The 13,172-nt window shown below is 38.2% G+C and overlaps 1 protein-coding gene across 3 annotated transcripts in view; it reads left to right on the forward strand.

Moving 5' to 3' along the window:
* Positions 1-13,172, forward strand: part of LOC126336374 (uncharacterized) — a 137,273-nt gene that overhangs the window by 87,555 nt on the left and 36,546 nt on the right. For all 3 annotated transcript variants that reach the window (XM_049999981.1, XM_049999982.1, XM_049999983.1), the window contains exon 2: positions 9,754-12,890. In XM_049999981.1, coding sequence (XP_049855938.1) covers positions 9,881-12,890 — 3,010 coding nt within the window. In that variant the 5' untranslated portion in view covers positions 9,754-9,880. The remainder of the gene's footprint in view (positions 1-9,753; positions 12,891-13,172) is intronic.

Raw genomic sequence — 13,172 nt, forward strand, 5'->3', positions numbered from 1 at the left:
CCTCTTCAAATCCCAACTGATCAGAGTTCCAAATCAAATTCCTTGCTAAACGTTGGGATAATTTTGCTTATATCATCTACAAATTTTTCGACTGATTCCGGAGTTCGCTGTGCATTGTCAAGTTGACACTTTGTTTGCGGTGGCTGTGCAGTTCTAGGTGCTGCAGTCTGGAACCACAGGACTGCTACGGTCACAGGTTCGAATCCTGCCTCGGGCATGGATGTGTGTGATGTCCTTAGGTTAGTTAGGTTTAAGTAGTTCTAAGTTCTAGGGGACTGATGACCTAAGATGTTAAGTCCCATAGCGCTCAGAGCCATTTGAACCATTTTTTTGACACTTTGTTTGAACTTTTGTTATCTCATATCTTCCACTTCTGTAGCGCTATTTGAAGCTGTGCAATCATCCACTGCTTCCCTTGAAATCACTGTAATCTGTCATGTGCAATTTCATATGCATAATGTAGCAGGTCACACTCAAGCACATCCAGTAAATTGTATCCAGCAGTCTTGAAATGCACAGATGTCAGTTTTTGTAACAAGTGTGCCTTGTCCACCCATGAATATCCAAAGTATTTCTTATGAAGTGCACGATCATATTGCTGTGGACTTATTCAAAATCTGTCAATAATTGTTTTTACTATGCTGTGGATGATCTATCTTTCACGTACATAATTATGTTTAGTACCTGCTCCTTGACTATGATTGTTCTTTACCACATTGTACTGGAGACAGGATGTGCGGCTCCCTGTCTGACAAGGATGATGGACTACACGGCTTGACACTTGTTTCAGTGCCACTTTCACTTGTTAAGCATGTATCATCATCATTGTACTTCTCATGCACATTGCCTGCACAGTTGAGTGTATGTGTGTGCAACATCACACATTTCACTGACTCATCTTGCAGAAAGGTTAAGATTTCTGTGCCACTTCTTTATCACTCTGCAAAATTCCTTGGGTTCCATCCTGACGAAATGTCAGCTTCGGCAACTGTTGTAGTGGATATAATGCATGTTTGCTTTGTTTATCATTGCCATTGCTCTACTTTGTATCAACACCACTAGTACTATTGTGAACTACTCATCCACTATGCAGTTCAGCTACGCTCCTTAGTCTCATGCTGTGCTCACCATTGTATACCATCGCCAAAAGCAACCAGTATTGTGGTTGCATAGTAGACAATAAGAGGGGCTTCGAATGCCATAAACGTATTGCCCTTTTGTTACCTTGCACGCAAGGGGTTCCTTATGAGATCTATTTAGACTATTTGCCAAGATATGATAAGAGAAGATTTCATAGGTTTTGTCAGCCCGCAAGAGGCAGGAAAGTCTCTGTGGAAATATTCTCAAAGCTCATTGTAAATGTAAAGTAAATGAAGATTTCTCTTCAGCTTCTGAAAGTTACCATGATTAAAAGCTGTCTTTTGGAGATGACAAAGATGACAATATGTGTGACAAATATAAAGCATATGAAGAGGGTAAACATCCCCAAGTGACTGGAATAAAATTAAGTAAAAGTGTGTTAATCACTATGAGAAATCACGGTCTCCATCTTAGTAAATGCACTGACATTGCTGCAGATGGCTGCTCATGCTGTCATGAGTTCAGAGGTTGTGGGAGCAGTCATTAAGAAAAAAAAGAACACATAGTAATACAGAACAAACCCCTTGTTTTAATCATTCTTTAAACTTGTCTCTTTCTAAGTGAACTGAATAATAATACTGAAAGAACACCTTGTTTTAATCTTTCTCTAAACTTGTCTCTTTCTAAGTGCTCCGATGAGCAGTGAGTGCAACACTCAATTGGGATCATTAAAGAGACTGTCTCTTTTTTTACAGCTCCGCCAAAAACAGGCTAGTCTTGTGTGAAACAAGAAGGGAAGGAAGGTATCTGCCTGTAGCATATTTGCTAAAAAGAACATTGCACAAATTGTATGGTGCCTTGAAGAAATTTCGCAGTGGTCACATTTTTCAAGTGACATCTCTAACAGAAGCTAGGGCCCTTTTATATGCAATCTGTAATGGAGTATTCATTGTAATCCTTATGTGCCTCACTGATGTGCTAGGTCAAAAATTGCCTCTAAGTAGATTTTTCCGAAAAGAGACTTTTGCTATTACCGAAGCAACTGATATCTTGACTGATACTTTCTCAATTTTGAAAGCAAAGCAAGAAAATGTAGTTACAGAATTCAGCCTGCTGTATGATCAAGCCAAAAAATTGGCAGGTATTATGAGAAGCACCATTCAAACACCCAGCATCACATCTCAACAAGGTAACAGGCATAATGCTGCCCCTTTATATATAGAGGGCTATTTTAGGTTGAATGTCTGTATCCCTGTCCTTGACACAATAAACACTGATCTAGAAAACAGATTCTCTAAAGAAAGTCTCAGACTCTACAATCTCAACACATTTCTACAAAAAATCTTTCCGTCCCTAATGAGTGAGTGATTAGAGATGCAGAAACTTGGCTACAAAGTACTACAAAATAATCAGGGAGGATGCAAGAGACTGCATTTCTGATCTAAAAACAGAGATAAAGCTGTGGGCGTCAAAATAAAAAAAAGAAGATTTAAACAAAGCACTTCTGCCATGACACTGATACTTATTAAGAGTTGGCTCAGAAAAAAATTGTTGGAAAAACTACATGACAGGACTTGCTTTGTTGTATGTCCACAGAGACAATTATTAACAAAGTAAAAATATAGGTAGGTATACTGAGAAGGATGGAAAGAACAGAAAATATATGTTTTCCTAAGTATATATGATATAATGCCAACTGTTCTTCTGTGATGTAAAAAAGATAGAGTAATTTGTATTCACACACTTAGACTTCTCTTTACAATTTTATGTAAAAAATGCAAATCAGATGCTAATATGCATGAAGTATGCCAAATGTATACCATTCTGTATGGGCATAGAACTAAACTGAAAAATATAAACACGATAATTTTTTTTGTAAAATGGTCTTCTAAGTTAGATTTTAACAACTCAGTATATAAAAAAATACAATATTACATTCAAAACTACAGTGTTATACATCTTAAGTAAGTTTTTGATTTATTGTGATGGTGTAAGATCATTGTCACTTTGTTTACTTCAATATGAGTATCATTGTAAGTACTATTGAAATAAAAGTTAGAACAATATTTAAGTAACTAATCAAGACTTCACAAATAGGCTATTATTTTAAAAATGTAATATGATGTAAATTAGCAAAAATGTAACTGTCAACAAAAAAAACTGAAATTTTAAAAGTATTTTATTCTAATTTCAGTTCATTTGATTTTAATTTGCTTAACAGCTCTATGTTGAAAGGCGTTTAGAGCTTGTGATTGCATGTTAACAATTGTATGAATAAAGTTAGGTACTTTAAAAAAAGGCTTTTTGTCTCAAATAAAGCACATTTTTGTAATTATTTGATATTTGTAAGTACTAAACATGCTTAAAATAGTAATTTTTGTTGATTGTTTTCCTTAACTTTCAACGGGAGAACCTGTGGATCTTCTTTCTCTTCTGTGCAACCACCGTCAGCCAAAAAGTCATTAATCTGCCACTGCAACTATAGCCAATGATTTCACAATTTCTAAATGAGTAACCACGTCATTAGACACCTGAGTTAAATACTCAAAGCACTTCCGCTACTTATGATAACACTGGATAGTATGCAACTCCACTCTGCTGCTCATGACAGTGTGATGGGTACCTCTCACAGCAACATCTGTGTATGTCAACTTACACCTCCATGATTTGAGAAGGGAAATCTATCAGCACAACCACTAGAGGAACCCCATGCTGCTGGCAACTTCCACTATAATGCACGTCACGCAGGGAGAATATCACAGCTCTGGTGCTTTTCAAGTCTAAGTAGGCGAAAACAGCTTCTCGGAGTGTCACTTTTACAGAGAGCACAATGCACAGTAGGTGGCAGGAGTTTAAAATCCTCAGCAGGCAGATTGACTCAGCACATTTAACACACATTTTACATAAAAAATAGGACACAGCATTTCTGAGAAAAAGTGCTTGCACTGTAAGTGTGAAGCGCCATATCTACACACATCAAAAAAAAGTTTTGCAGCACCCCAGTTCCCAGAACTCCTGAAGATAGACGTTGGCTGTGGATATTGTATTACAGACACAGTCCCTTTGACTGTTCAGACATGTCACTAAACCTGCCCAAAGATGTACACAACCATGTATGAACAGTGCCTATTAGACGGAGGGGTCTGATAGCTGATCAGTTCCAGTCATTCCATCAGGAAGGAGGTATGCAGCTTGTGATGGCTTTAGTTCAACCATGCTTAGACAATCCATACTGTGGTTTCATAGTGTCCGCATTGTTATTTTGTGCCAGGAAGAGCTCTCAACAAGAGAAGTGTCCAGGCGTCTTGGAGTGAACCAAAGCAATGTTGTTTGGACATGGAGGAGATAGAGAGAGACAGGAACTGTGAATGACATGCCTCACGCAGTTCATCCAAAGGCTACTACTGCAGTAGATGACTGCTATCTGTGTATTATGGCTTGGAGGAACCCTGACAGCAACGCCACCATGTTGAATAATGCTTTTTGTGCAGCCACAGGACGTCGTGTTATGACTCAAACTGTGAGCAATTGGTTGCTCACGGTTGCTTCACTCCTGATGTCCATGGCAAGGTCCATCTTTGCAGCCATAACACCATGCAGTGCGGTACAGGTGGGCCCAACAACATGCCGAATGGACCGCTCAGGATTGGCATCATGTTCTCTTCACCGATGAGTGCCGCATATGCCTTCAACCAGACAATAATCGGAGACGTGTTTGGATGCAATGTGTTAGACACACTGTCCAGTGAGTGCAGCAAGGTGGAGGTTCCCTGCTGTTTTGGGATGGCATTATGTGTGGCAGACGGATGCTGTTGGTGGTCATGGAAGGCGCTATAATAACTGTACGATACATAATGCCATCCTCTGACCAATAGTGCAACCATATTGGCAGCATATTGTCGAGGCATTGGTCTCCATGGATGGCAATTTGCGTTCCCATCATGCACATCCTGTGAATGACTTCCTTCAGGATTATGTCGTCACTTGGCTAGAGTGGCCAGCGTGTTCTCCAGACATGAACCCTATCGAACATGGCTAGGATAGATTGAAAAGGGCTGTTTATGGACAAAATGATCCACCAACCACTTTGAGGGATCTATGCAGTAATGCCATTGAGGAGTGGGACAATCTGGACCAACAGTGCCTTGATGAACTTGTGGATAATATGCCACAATGAATACAGGCATGCATCAATGCAAGAGGGTGTGCTACTGGATATTAGAGGTACACGTATGTACAGCAGTCTAGACCACCACCTCTGAAGGTCTTGCTGTACAGTGGTACAGCATGCAATGTGTGGTTTTCATTAGCAATAAAAAGGGTATATGTTAATTTCTTACATCAAACAGGTTGTCCCTCAAAAAATCTGTAACCACACCCTACGTCCGCAGCACCGTGCAAGTGATACTAATACTGTGGGCTGTAGGATGTGATGTAGTTACCAGCATTTCTGTTAACAACCTGGATTATCTGGGAAGTTAACACCTAATCATCAATTAGATGCAAACTAACGTGCACCTGAGGATGAGGTGTGAGGTCTCAAAATCAATCATGCAATAAAACTTGTAACAACATAACTGCAGGCTGAGGCTATTTTTTATTATTATTACTACATGTAGCTCTGTTCCCATCAACCAATATGAAGAATAATAAAAAAATGTTATATCTGGTTTTTGTACTCTGATTGCGGAGATAGTCTCTGCTTAGTTGCATGGGTAGAAGTTCTGTTGGGCCCACTCGTGTCAATAGAAACTTGTACTTGTGCAGATAATCATACTCTCTTAGAAAATTGACAACTTTACAAATAAAATGGTTTGAATCATATTTAACAAACAGAATGCAAAACGTTGTTCTGAATAATTCAAATCATGTTTGAATGGAAGAAAATTTTATTGATTATGTAGTAGTTATGAAAGGAATCCCACTGAGTTCAACTTGGGTTCACTCTTATTCATTATGTAGGTGAATGATCTTTCACTCAACATTCATTAAGAACAATTGGTACATTTTTCAGATGATACTAGCATTATAATAAGTCCCATTAAAGAGAAAGCAACAGAAGAGATTGTTAACAATATTTTTGTTTTAAAAAAAAGAGTTATCAAATGGTACTTTGAAGAGGGGCTGTCCCTAAGTTTTGAGAAAACAGATTATATTCAGTCATGGTCAACAAACAGTCATACTAACAATTGATGTAGCACAGGAACAGGAGTCAGTAACCAAGTTAGAATTCTCTACATTTTTGGGTATACACATTAATGAAAACTTGAATTGGAAGAATCACGTTACAGAGCTGCTCAAACAACTAATTTCAGCTGCTTTTGTTATTCACATAATTGCCACACTTGGAAACAAACAAATCAACCTCCTAACATATTTTGCCTACTTTGTTTCAATAGTGTGTTATGGAATAATTTTCTGGGGTAACTCATTACTTAGAAAGAAAGAACTGATTGCACAAAACCAGCAGTAAGAATAATATGTGATGTTCACCTTTTCAGGGAGTTGGGAATTTTAACTGCACCATCACAGTATATCCACCTCAGTTTGAGAAGGATAGTGATGTCCATACTTATAACATTAGAAGAAAAAATGACCTTTGTTACCCATTATTGAAGCTGTCAGTCAGTCAGTCAGAAAATAGTTCAATTTGTAGCAACTACATGCTTTGATCATTTCTCACTGACAGGTAGCAAAGCAAGTTTTTAATCATTTCTTCTTTACAACTCCTTCTATTTCACAGATTTGTTTAACTGGTAACTTCTAGAAAAAGAATTATTTGTTACTACTTGCATGAATAGAACAAAAAAATGTGATCATGTATGTTAAAACCAATCATGTATGTATAGCCTGTAAACTGACTCATTCTGCAATATTCAAATGACATAAACATTCAAATGGTCTATGGAACATGTAACTAACTCTCAGTTGAAGACTTGCAAGACTACTCGGTAAATTTAATTCTAAATTTTAATGTGGAGTACAGCATGACGTGTATGTGTGATGGGAGAGTTGCAACTTCAGATGCAATAACAGTAGTAATGTGATGATACCTGATATTACTGTAGTTTTGTAATTCAAATGATTTTTGTTTTGATTTGTTCATATAATGTAGCAGCACATACCTGCCTCCCATTGTTCAGAGTTACATTGTGGCTCTTTAACTGTCAATTTGATTTTCATTTTGAGAGGCAAAGAGTGGTTGCCTATCGGATTCTATACTGGATTTGCAGCTTAGTTAGCCCCTCTTTTAACTGTAGTTTATTGTAGATTCTCAAACAAAAAACTGTGCCCAGTTCTTGGAAAAAAGTATGGGTTGTCTACAAGAAGGGTAGTATAAGTGATTTATAAAACTATCATCCAATGTCCTTGACATTTTTTTGTTGTAGAATCTTAGAGCATATTCTGAGCTCAAACATAATGAGATATCTTGAACAGAATGACTTTTTTGAAACACCAATCACGTGAAACCCAACTTGCACTTTTCTCAGATGACATACTGGAAGCTTTGGATCAAGGTAACCAGATAGATGCAGTATTTCTTGATTTCTGAAAAGCATTTGACTTGGCACCCCACCTATGCTTATTGTCAAAAGTATGATCATATGGGGTATCAAGTGAAATTTGCGACTGGATTGGGGACTTTTTGGTAGGGAGGACACATCATGTTATCTTGGATGGAGAGCCATCATCAAATGTATAAGTAACTTCGGGTGTGTCATTCTTAGATAATATTAATAGTAAAATTAGGCTTTTTGCAGATGATGCAGATATTTGTAATGAAGTACTATCTGAAAGAATCTGCATAAATATTCAGTCAGATCTTGATAAGATTTCAACATGGTGCAGTGATTGGCAACTTGCTCTAAATGTTCAGAAATGTAAAATTTTACACTTCACAAAACAAAAAAATTATACAGGTACCTGGGTGTGACACTTTATAGGGATATGAAATGGGTAAAGCAGGTGCTAGACTTTGGTTTATTGGTAGAATACTGGGGAAGTGCAATCAGTCTACAAAGGAGGTTGCTTACAAAGCACTTGTATGTTTGGTTCTAGAATATTGCTGAACCAGATAAGACTAACAGGCGATACTGAACATATACAGAGAAGGGTGAGTTTGTTTGATCCAAGGGAGAGTGTCACAGAGATACTGAAGGAACTGAACTAGAGGACTCTTGAAGATAGATGTAAACTATCCCAAGAAAGTCAAAGTTTCAAGAACTGGCTTTAAATGATTACTCTAGGAATATACTACAAACGCGTATGTATTGCTCACATAGGGATCATGAGGATAAGATTAGAATAATTACTGTGCACACAGAGGCATTCAAACAATCATTCTTCCCACACTCCATACATGAATGGAATAGAAAGAAACCTAACAAATGGAAAAATGGGATGTAACCTCTACCATGCACCTCATGGTGGTTTGTAGAGTATAGATGTAGATGTAGGTGTAGATGTAGAGCATTGTATGATGAATGTGGATGGTGCTGAAGTACTGGAATGTGCCTGTCTGCCAAAAACTGCTTTACAAAGAGGACTTCATCCTGGTGCAGGCTCGATAATTTGTTTTTCCACAGTTGTTTCTTTTCTCACATCCCTCTTCAGTTTAATTAAGTACTTAATAACTACTTGGCTCTGTGATATTCATTGAAAATAAGATTCACACTGTTGATATTAAACAAATATAAGCATTGGCTTAATTCGTATTTACACAATTTGCATGATGCATCACTTGCCAACTTGTTTCTAAGTTGAACTTAAAAGACACAGTCAGTTATGTGTGAGAACATTTTACAGGAAGTCTGATTCTTTTTAATCATTCCATGATGTCAAATCAGACATTTTTTGTCATATTCAAGTCATTATACAAAATTTGTCATACTGTATATTTGGTAGGAATATAATAGAGGGAAACATTCCATGTGGGAAAAATATATCTAAAAACAAAGATGCTGTAACTTACCAAACGAAAGTGTTGGTATGTTGATAGGAGACAATAAAAAACACACAAACACACACACAAATTTCAAGCTTTCGCAACCCAAAGTTGCTTCACCAGGAAAGAGGGAAGGACAGGGAAAAACCCACATCCTTTCTTCTTTCCCTCTCCTTCCCTCTTTCCTGATGAAGCAACCTTGGGTTGTGAAAGCTTGAAATTTGTGTGTGTGTTTGTATGTTTTTTATTGTCTTCAATCAACATACCGATGCTTTCGTTTGGTAAGTTACAGCATCGTTGTTTTTAGATATGTATATTTGGTAGAGTGCACACTATCTGTTTTCATCCCTATACTGAAATATCTGTGTTCCAGCACAGTTTCATTGCTTTTTGGTTAGTTCTTGTAGTCACTAATTAACGAAGATAGTCATAATTTCCATAACATTTTCTGCACAGACAGTGCTCAGTACTGTATTAAAGCAGAAAGAAATACAAATACAAGTGTGGTGCACTTTGATAGAAAGTAGTTAAATATTGCCCCTCCCATGATAAGTCTCAACCCTAGGGAAACACAGTCTTTTTATTTAACTGTTTCACCAAGAAACCATCACCTACTGTTAACAACATAATTTAGAATGCACATTGATAAATGACTTTTCAACATTTAACTGACATAATATGTCTCATCTCATAATGATAAATAATGATGATTATTATTAATTTTTCAGGGGTTGGTGAATAGCTGGAATATAGGTACTTATCCCCTTTCCAAAATCCATGGAAAATGAATATGTCTTTGCATAGTAGTATGTACTGATATATCCCCTGTATTTGTTACGGGTGAGTTTAGACACAATGGATGACATGGAAAAAACAATTGTGGAAGAGATCTCTGGTGACACAGACATATCTGCAGAAGTATCAGGCATAATGGAGGCTATGATAGAACAACAAGGACCTGTTTTTCATCCATCACAATTAGATGTCCATAATCAGGAATCAGCAGAAACATTAACTCCACCGGCTGCAATTGAATCATTATGGGCCAACAATTCTAGCACCCCTAGTGCAAAGATAGTGACTTCACTGGCTGAAAGGTCTGTTTTTAGAAACACTAATCAATATGATAATCTCACAGAGAATGACAGAGAGAATAAACAGACTGATACAATTCCACTATCAACTCTCAGTTTAGAGTCGCGAACTGTTGGTAGTGGCAGAAATTTAAGTGCTGTTTGGCATTATCCTGAACCTCCTGGAGGAAGTTTTATTTTCAGAGGATCCATACATAAACCTTTCTGTCATTCCTCTACACTTGAAAAGTCTCCAGAAAGTGGATGCAAAGAGTGGCCTAAAATGGTCACAAAGGCAGTTCAAACAAATGGCAAATGTGTACGGAATGTGAGCACTTGCCACATTACAGAGAATTCTGAGTTATCTTCACCATCACCAAAACATCCTCACACAATAGATAAACATCAGACTCCACTATTATCAATATATTCTTATGGAAAAGATGGAGTATGGTTCACAGAAACCTCATCTGGAAAGTCACTGAAAACAAAACCTCTCAGACCCACAAAAGAATCTCTACAGTTATCATTAAAAAAATCAAAAAGTGTTGTTAACGATAAGAATGTGCCTTCTGCACTAGCAGCTGTAAATAAACATCCAGAATTGCCCCGTGCTTTGGCAGAAGATGATGTAGTAATACCAGTAAATTTATGGGATATCCCAGTCATTGAAAACAAATCAAGAGATACTGGAGAACCCAGTGATTCAATAGAAGATGATGTAGTAACACCAGTAGGTTCATGGGATGTAACAGTCATCGAAAACAAAACAAATGATACTGGAGATCCCCATGATTCATCAGAAGGTGATGTAGTAATGCCAGTAGATTCATGGGATATACCAGTTATTGTCAATAAAACCAGTGTTGCAGAAAAAGCATGTACAACTACCACAAATGATGATGAAGGAACATGTACAACTACCAAAGATGATGTTGAAGAAACATATACAGCTAGCACAAATGATGTTGAAGAAATGTGTGCAACTACCAAATGTGATGCTGAAGATGCATGTACAACTACCAAATGTGATGCTGAAGACGCATGTACAATAACCAAATGTGATGCTGAAGATGCATGTACAATTACCAAATGTGATGCTGAAGACGCATGTACAATTACCAAATGTGATGCTGAAGACGCATGTACAATTACCAAATGTGATGCTGAAGACGCATGTACAATTACCAAATGTGGTGCTGAAGACGCATGTACAGTAACCAAATGTGATGCTGAAGACGCATGTACAACTACCAACTGTGATGCTGAAGACGCATGTACAACTACCAACTGTGATGCTGAAGACGCATGTACAGCTACCAACTGTGGTGCTGAAGACACATGTACAACTACAAAATATGAAGCTGAAGACGCATGTACAACTACCAAATATGATGCTGAAGACGCATGTACAACTACCAAATGTGATGCTGAAGACGCATGTACAACTACCAAATGTGATGCTGCAGACACATGTACCATTACCAAATGTGATGCTGAAGACACATGTACCATTACCAAATGTGATGCTGAAGACACATGTACGACTACCAAATATGATGCTGAAGACGCATGTACAACTATTAAATATGATGCTGAAGACGCATGTACAATTATCAAATATCATGCTGAAGACGCATGTACAACTACCAAGTGTGATACTGAAGACACATGTACAACTACCAAATGTGATGCTGAGGACGCATGTACAACTACCAAATGTGATGCTGAGGACGCATGTACAACTACCAAATGTGATGCTGAGGACGCATGTACGACTACCAAATGTGATGCTGAGGACGCATGTACGACTACCAAATGTGATGCTGAGGACGCATGTACGACTACCAAATGTGATGCTGAAGATGCATGTACGACTACCAAATGTGATGCTGAAGACGCATGTACGACTACCAAGTGTGATACTGAAGACGCATGTACAACTACCAAATGTGATGCTGAGGATGCATGTACGACTACCAAATGTGATGCTGAAGACGCATGTACGACTACCAAATGTGATGCTGAAGACGCATGTACGACTACCAAATGTGATGCTGAAGACGCATGTACGACTACCAAATGTGATGCTGAAGACGCATGTACGACTACCAAATGTGATGCTGAAGACGCATGTACGACTACCAAATGTGATGCTGAAGACGCATGTACGACTACCAAATGTGATGCTGAAGACGCATGTACGACTACCAAATATGATGCTGAAGACGCATGTACGACTACCAAATGTGATGCTGAAGACGCATGTACGACTACCAAATGTGATGCTGAAGACGCATGTACGACTACCAAATGTGATGCTGAAGACGCATGTACGACTACCAAATGTGATTCTGAAGACGCATGTACGACTACCAAATGTGATGCTGAAGACGCATGTACGACTAGCAAATGTGATGCTGAAGACACATGTATGACTACCAAATGTGATGCTGAAGACGCATGTAGGACTACCAAATGTGATGCTGAAGACGCATGTATGACTACCAAATGTGATGCTGAAGACGCATGTACGACTACCAAATGTGATGCTGAAGACGCATGTACGACTACCAAATGTGATGCTGAAGACGCATGTACGACTACCAAATGTGATGCTGAAGATGCATGTACGACTACCAAAAGTGATTCTGAAGATTCATGTACAACTACCAACTATTATGCTGAAGACACATGTACAACTAGCTCTACAGATTTGGGTTTTATAGAAGGCTGTTCTGCAGCCATTCAACGCCACTTGCAAACAATATTGGCATCATGCAGCTATAAAGGTAAGTAAATATGGAGAAAAATTGAATTTTCATTTGACATATAAGCCAGTATGTTATATCACTGTCTCACAAGCTCTGTACTTTCCTCTTCCTTCTGTTGCTCATCCTCCTCTTGTCCTAGCCTTCAAAACTCTTTTGTGAATACATGCTATACTCCTGTAGGAGTTTGAACATCATACAGGCATGGAGCCCTGAGCCGTTCTAGTACTTCTTCATTTCGCGGTGCTGTAATCTTACTCTCTGACACGATCTTTTCTTAGCTTCGCCCATAGGGACGATTCC

Source organism: Schistocerca gregaria, chromosome 2 (assembly GCF_023897955.1).
Source record: "Schistocerca gregaria isolate iqSchGreg1 chromosome 2, iqSchGreg1.2, whole genome shotgun sequence".
Lineage (NCBI taxonomy): Eukaryota > Metazoa > Arthropoda > Insecta > Orthoptera > Acrididae > Schistocerca > Schistocerca gregaria.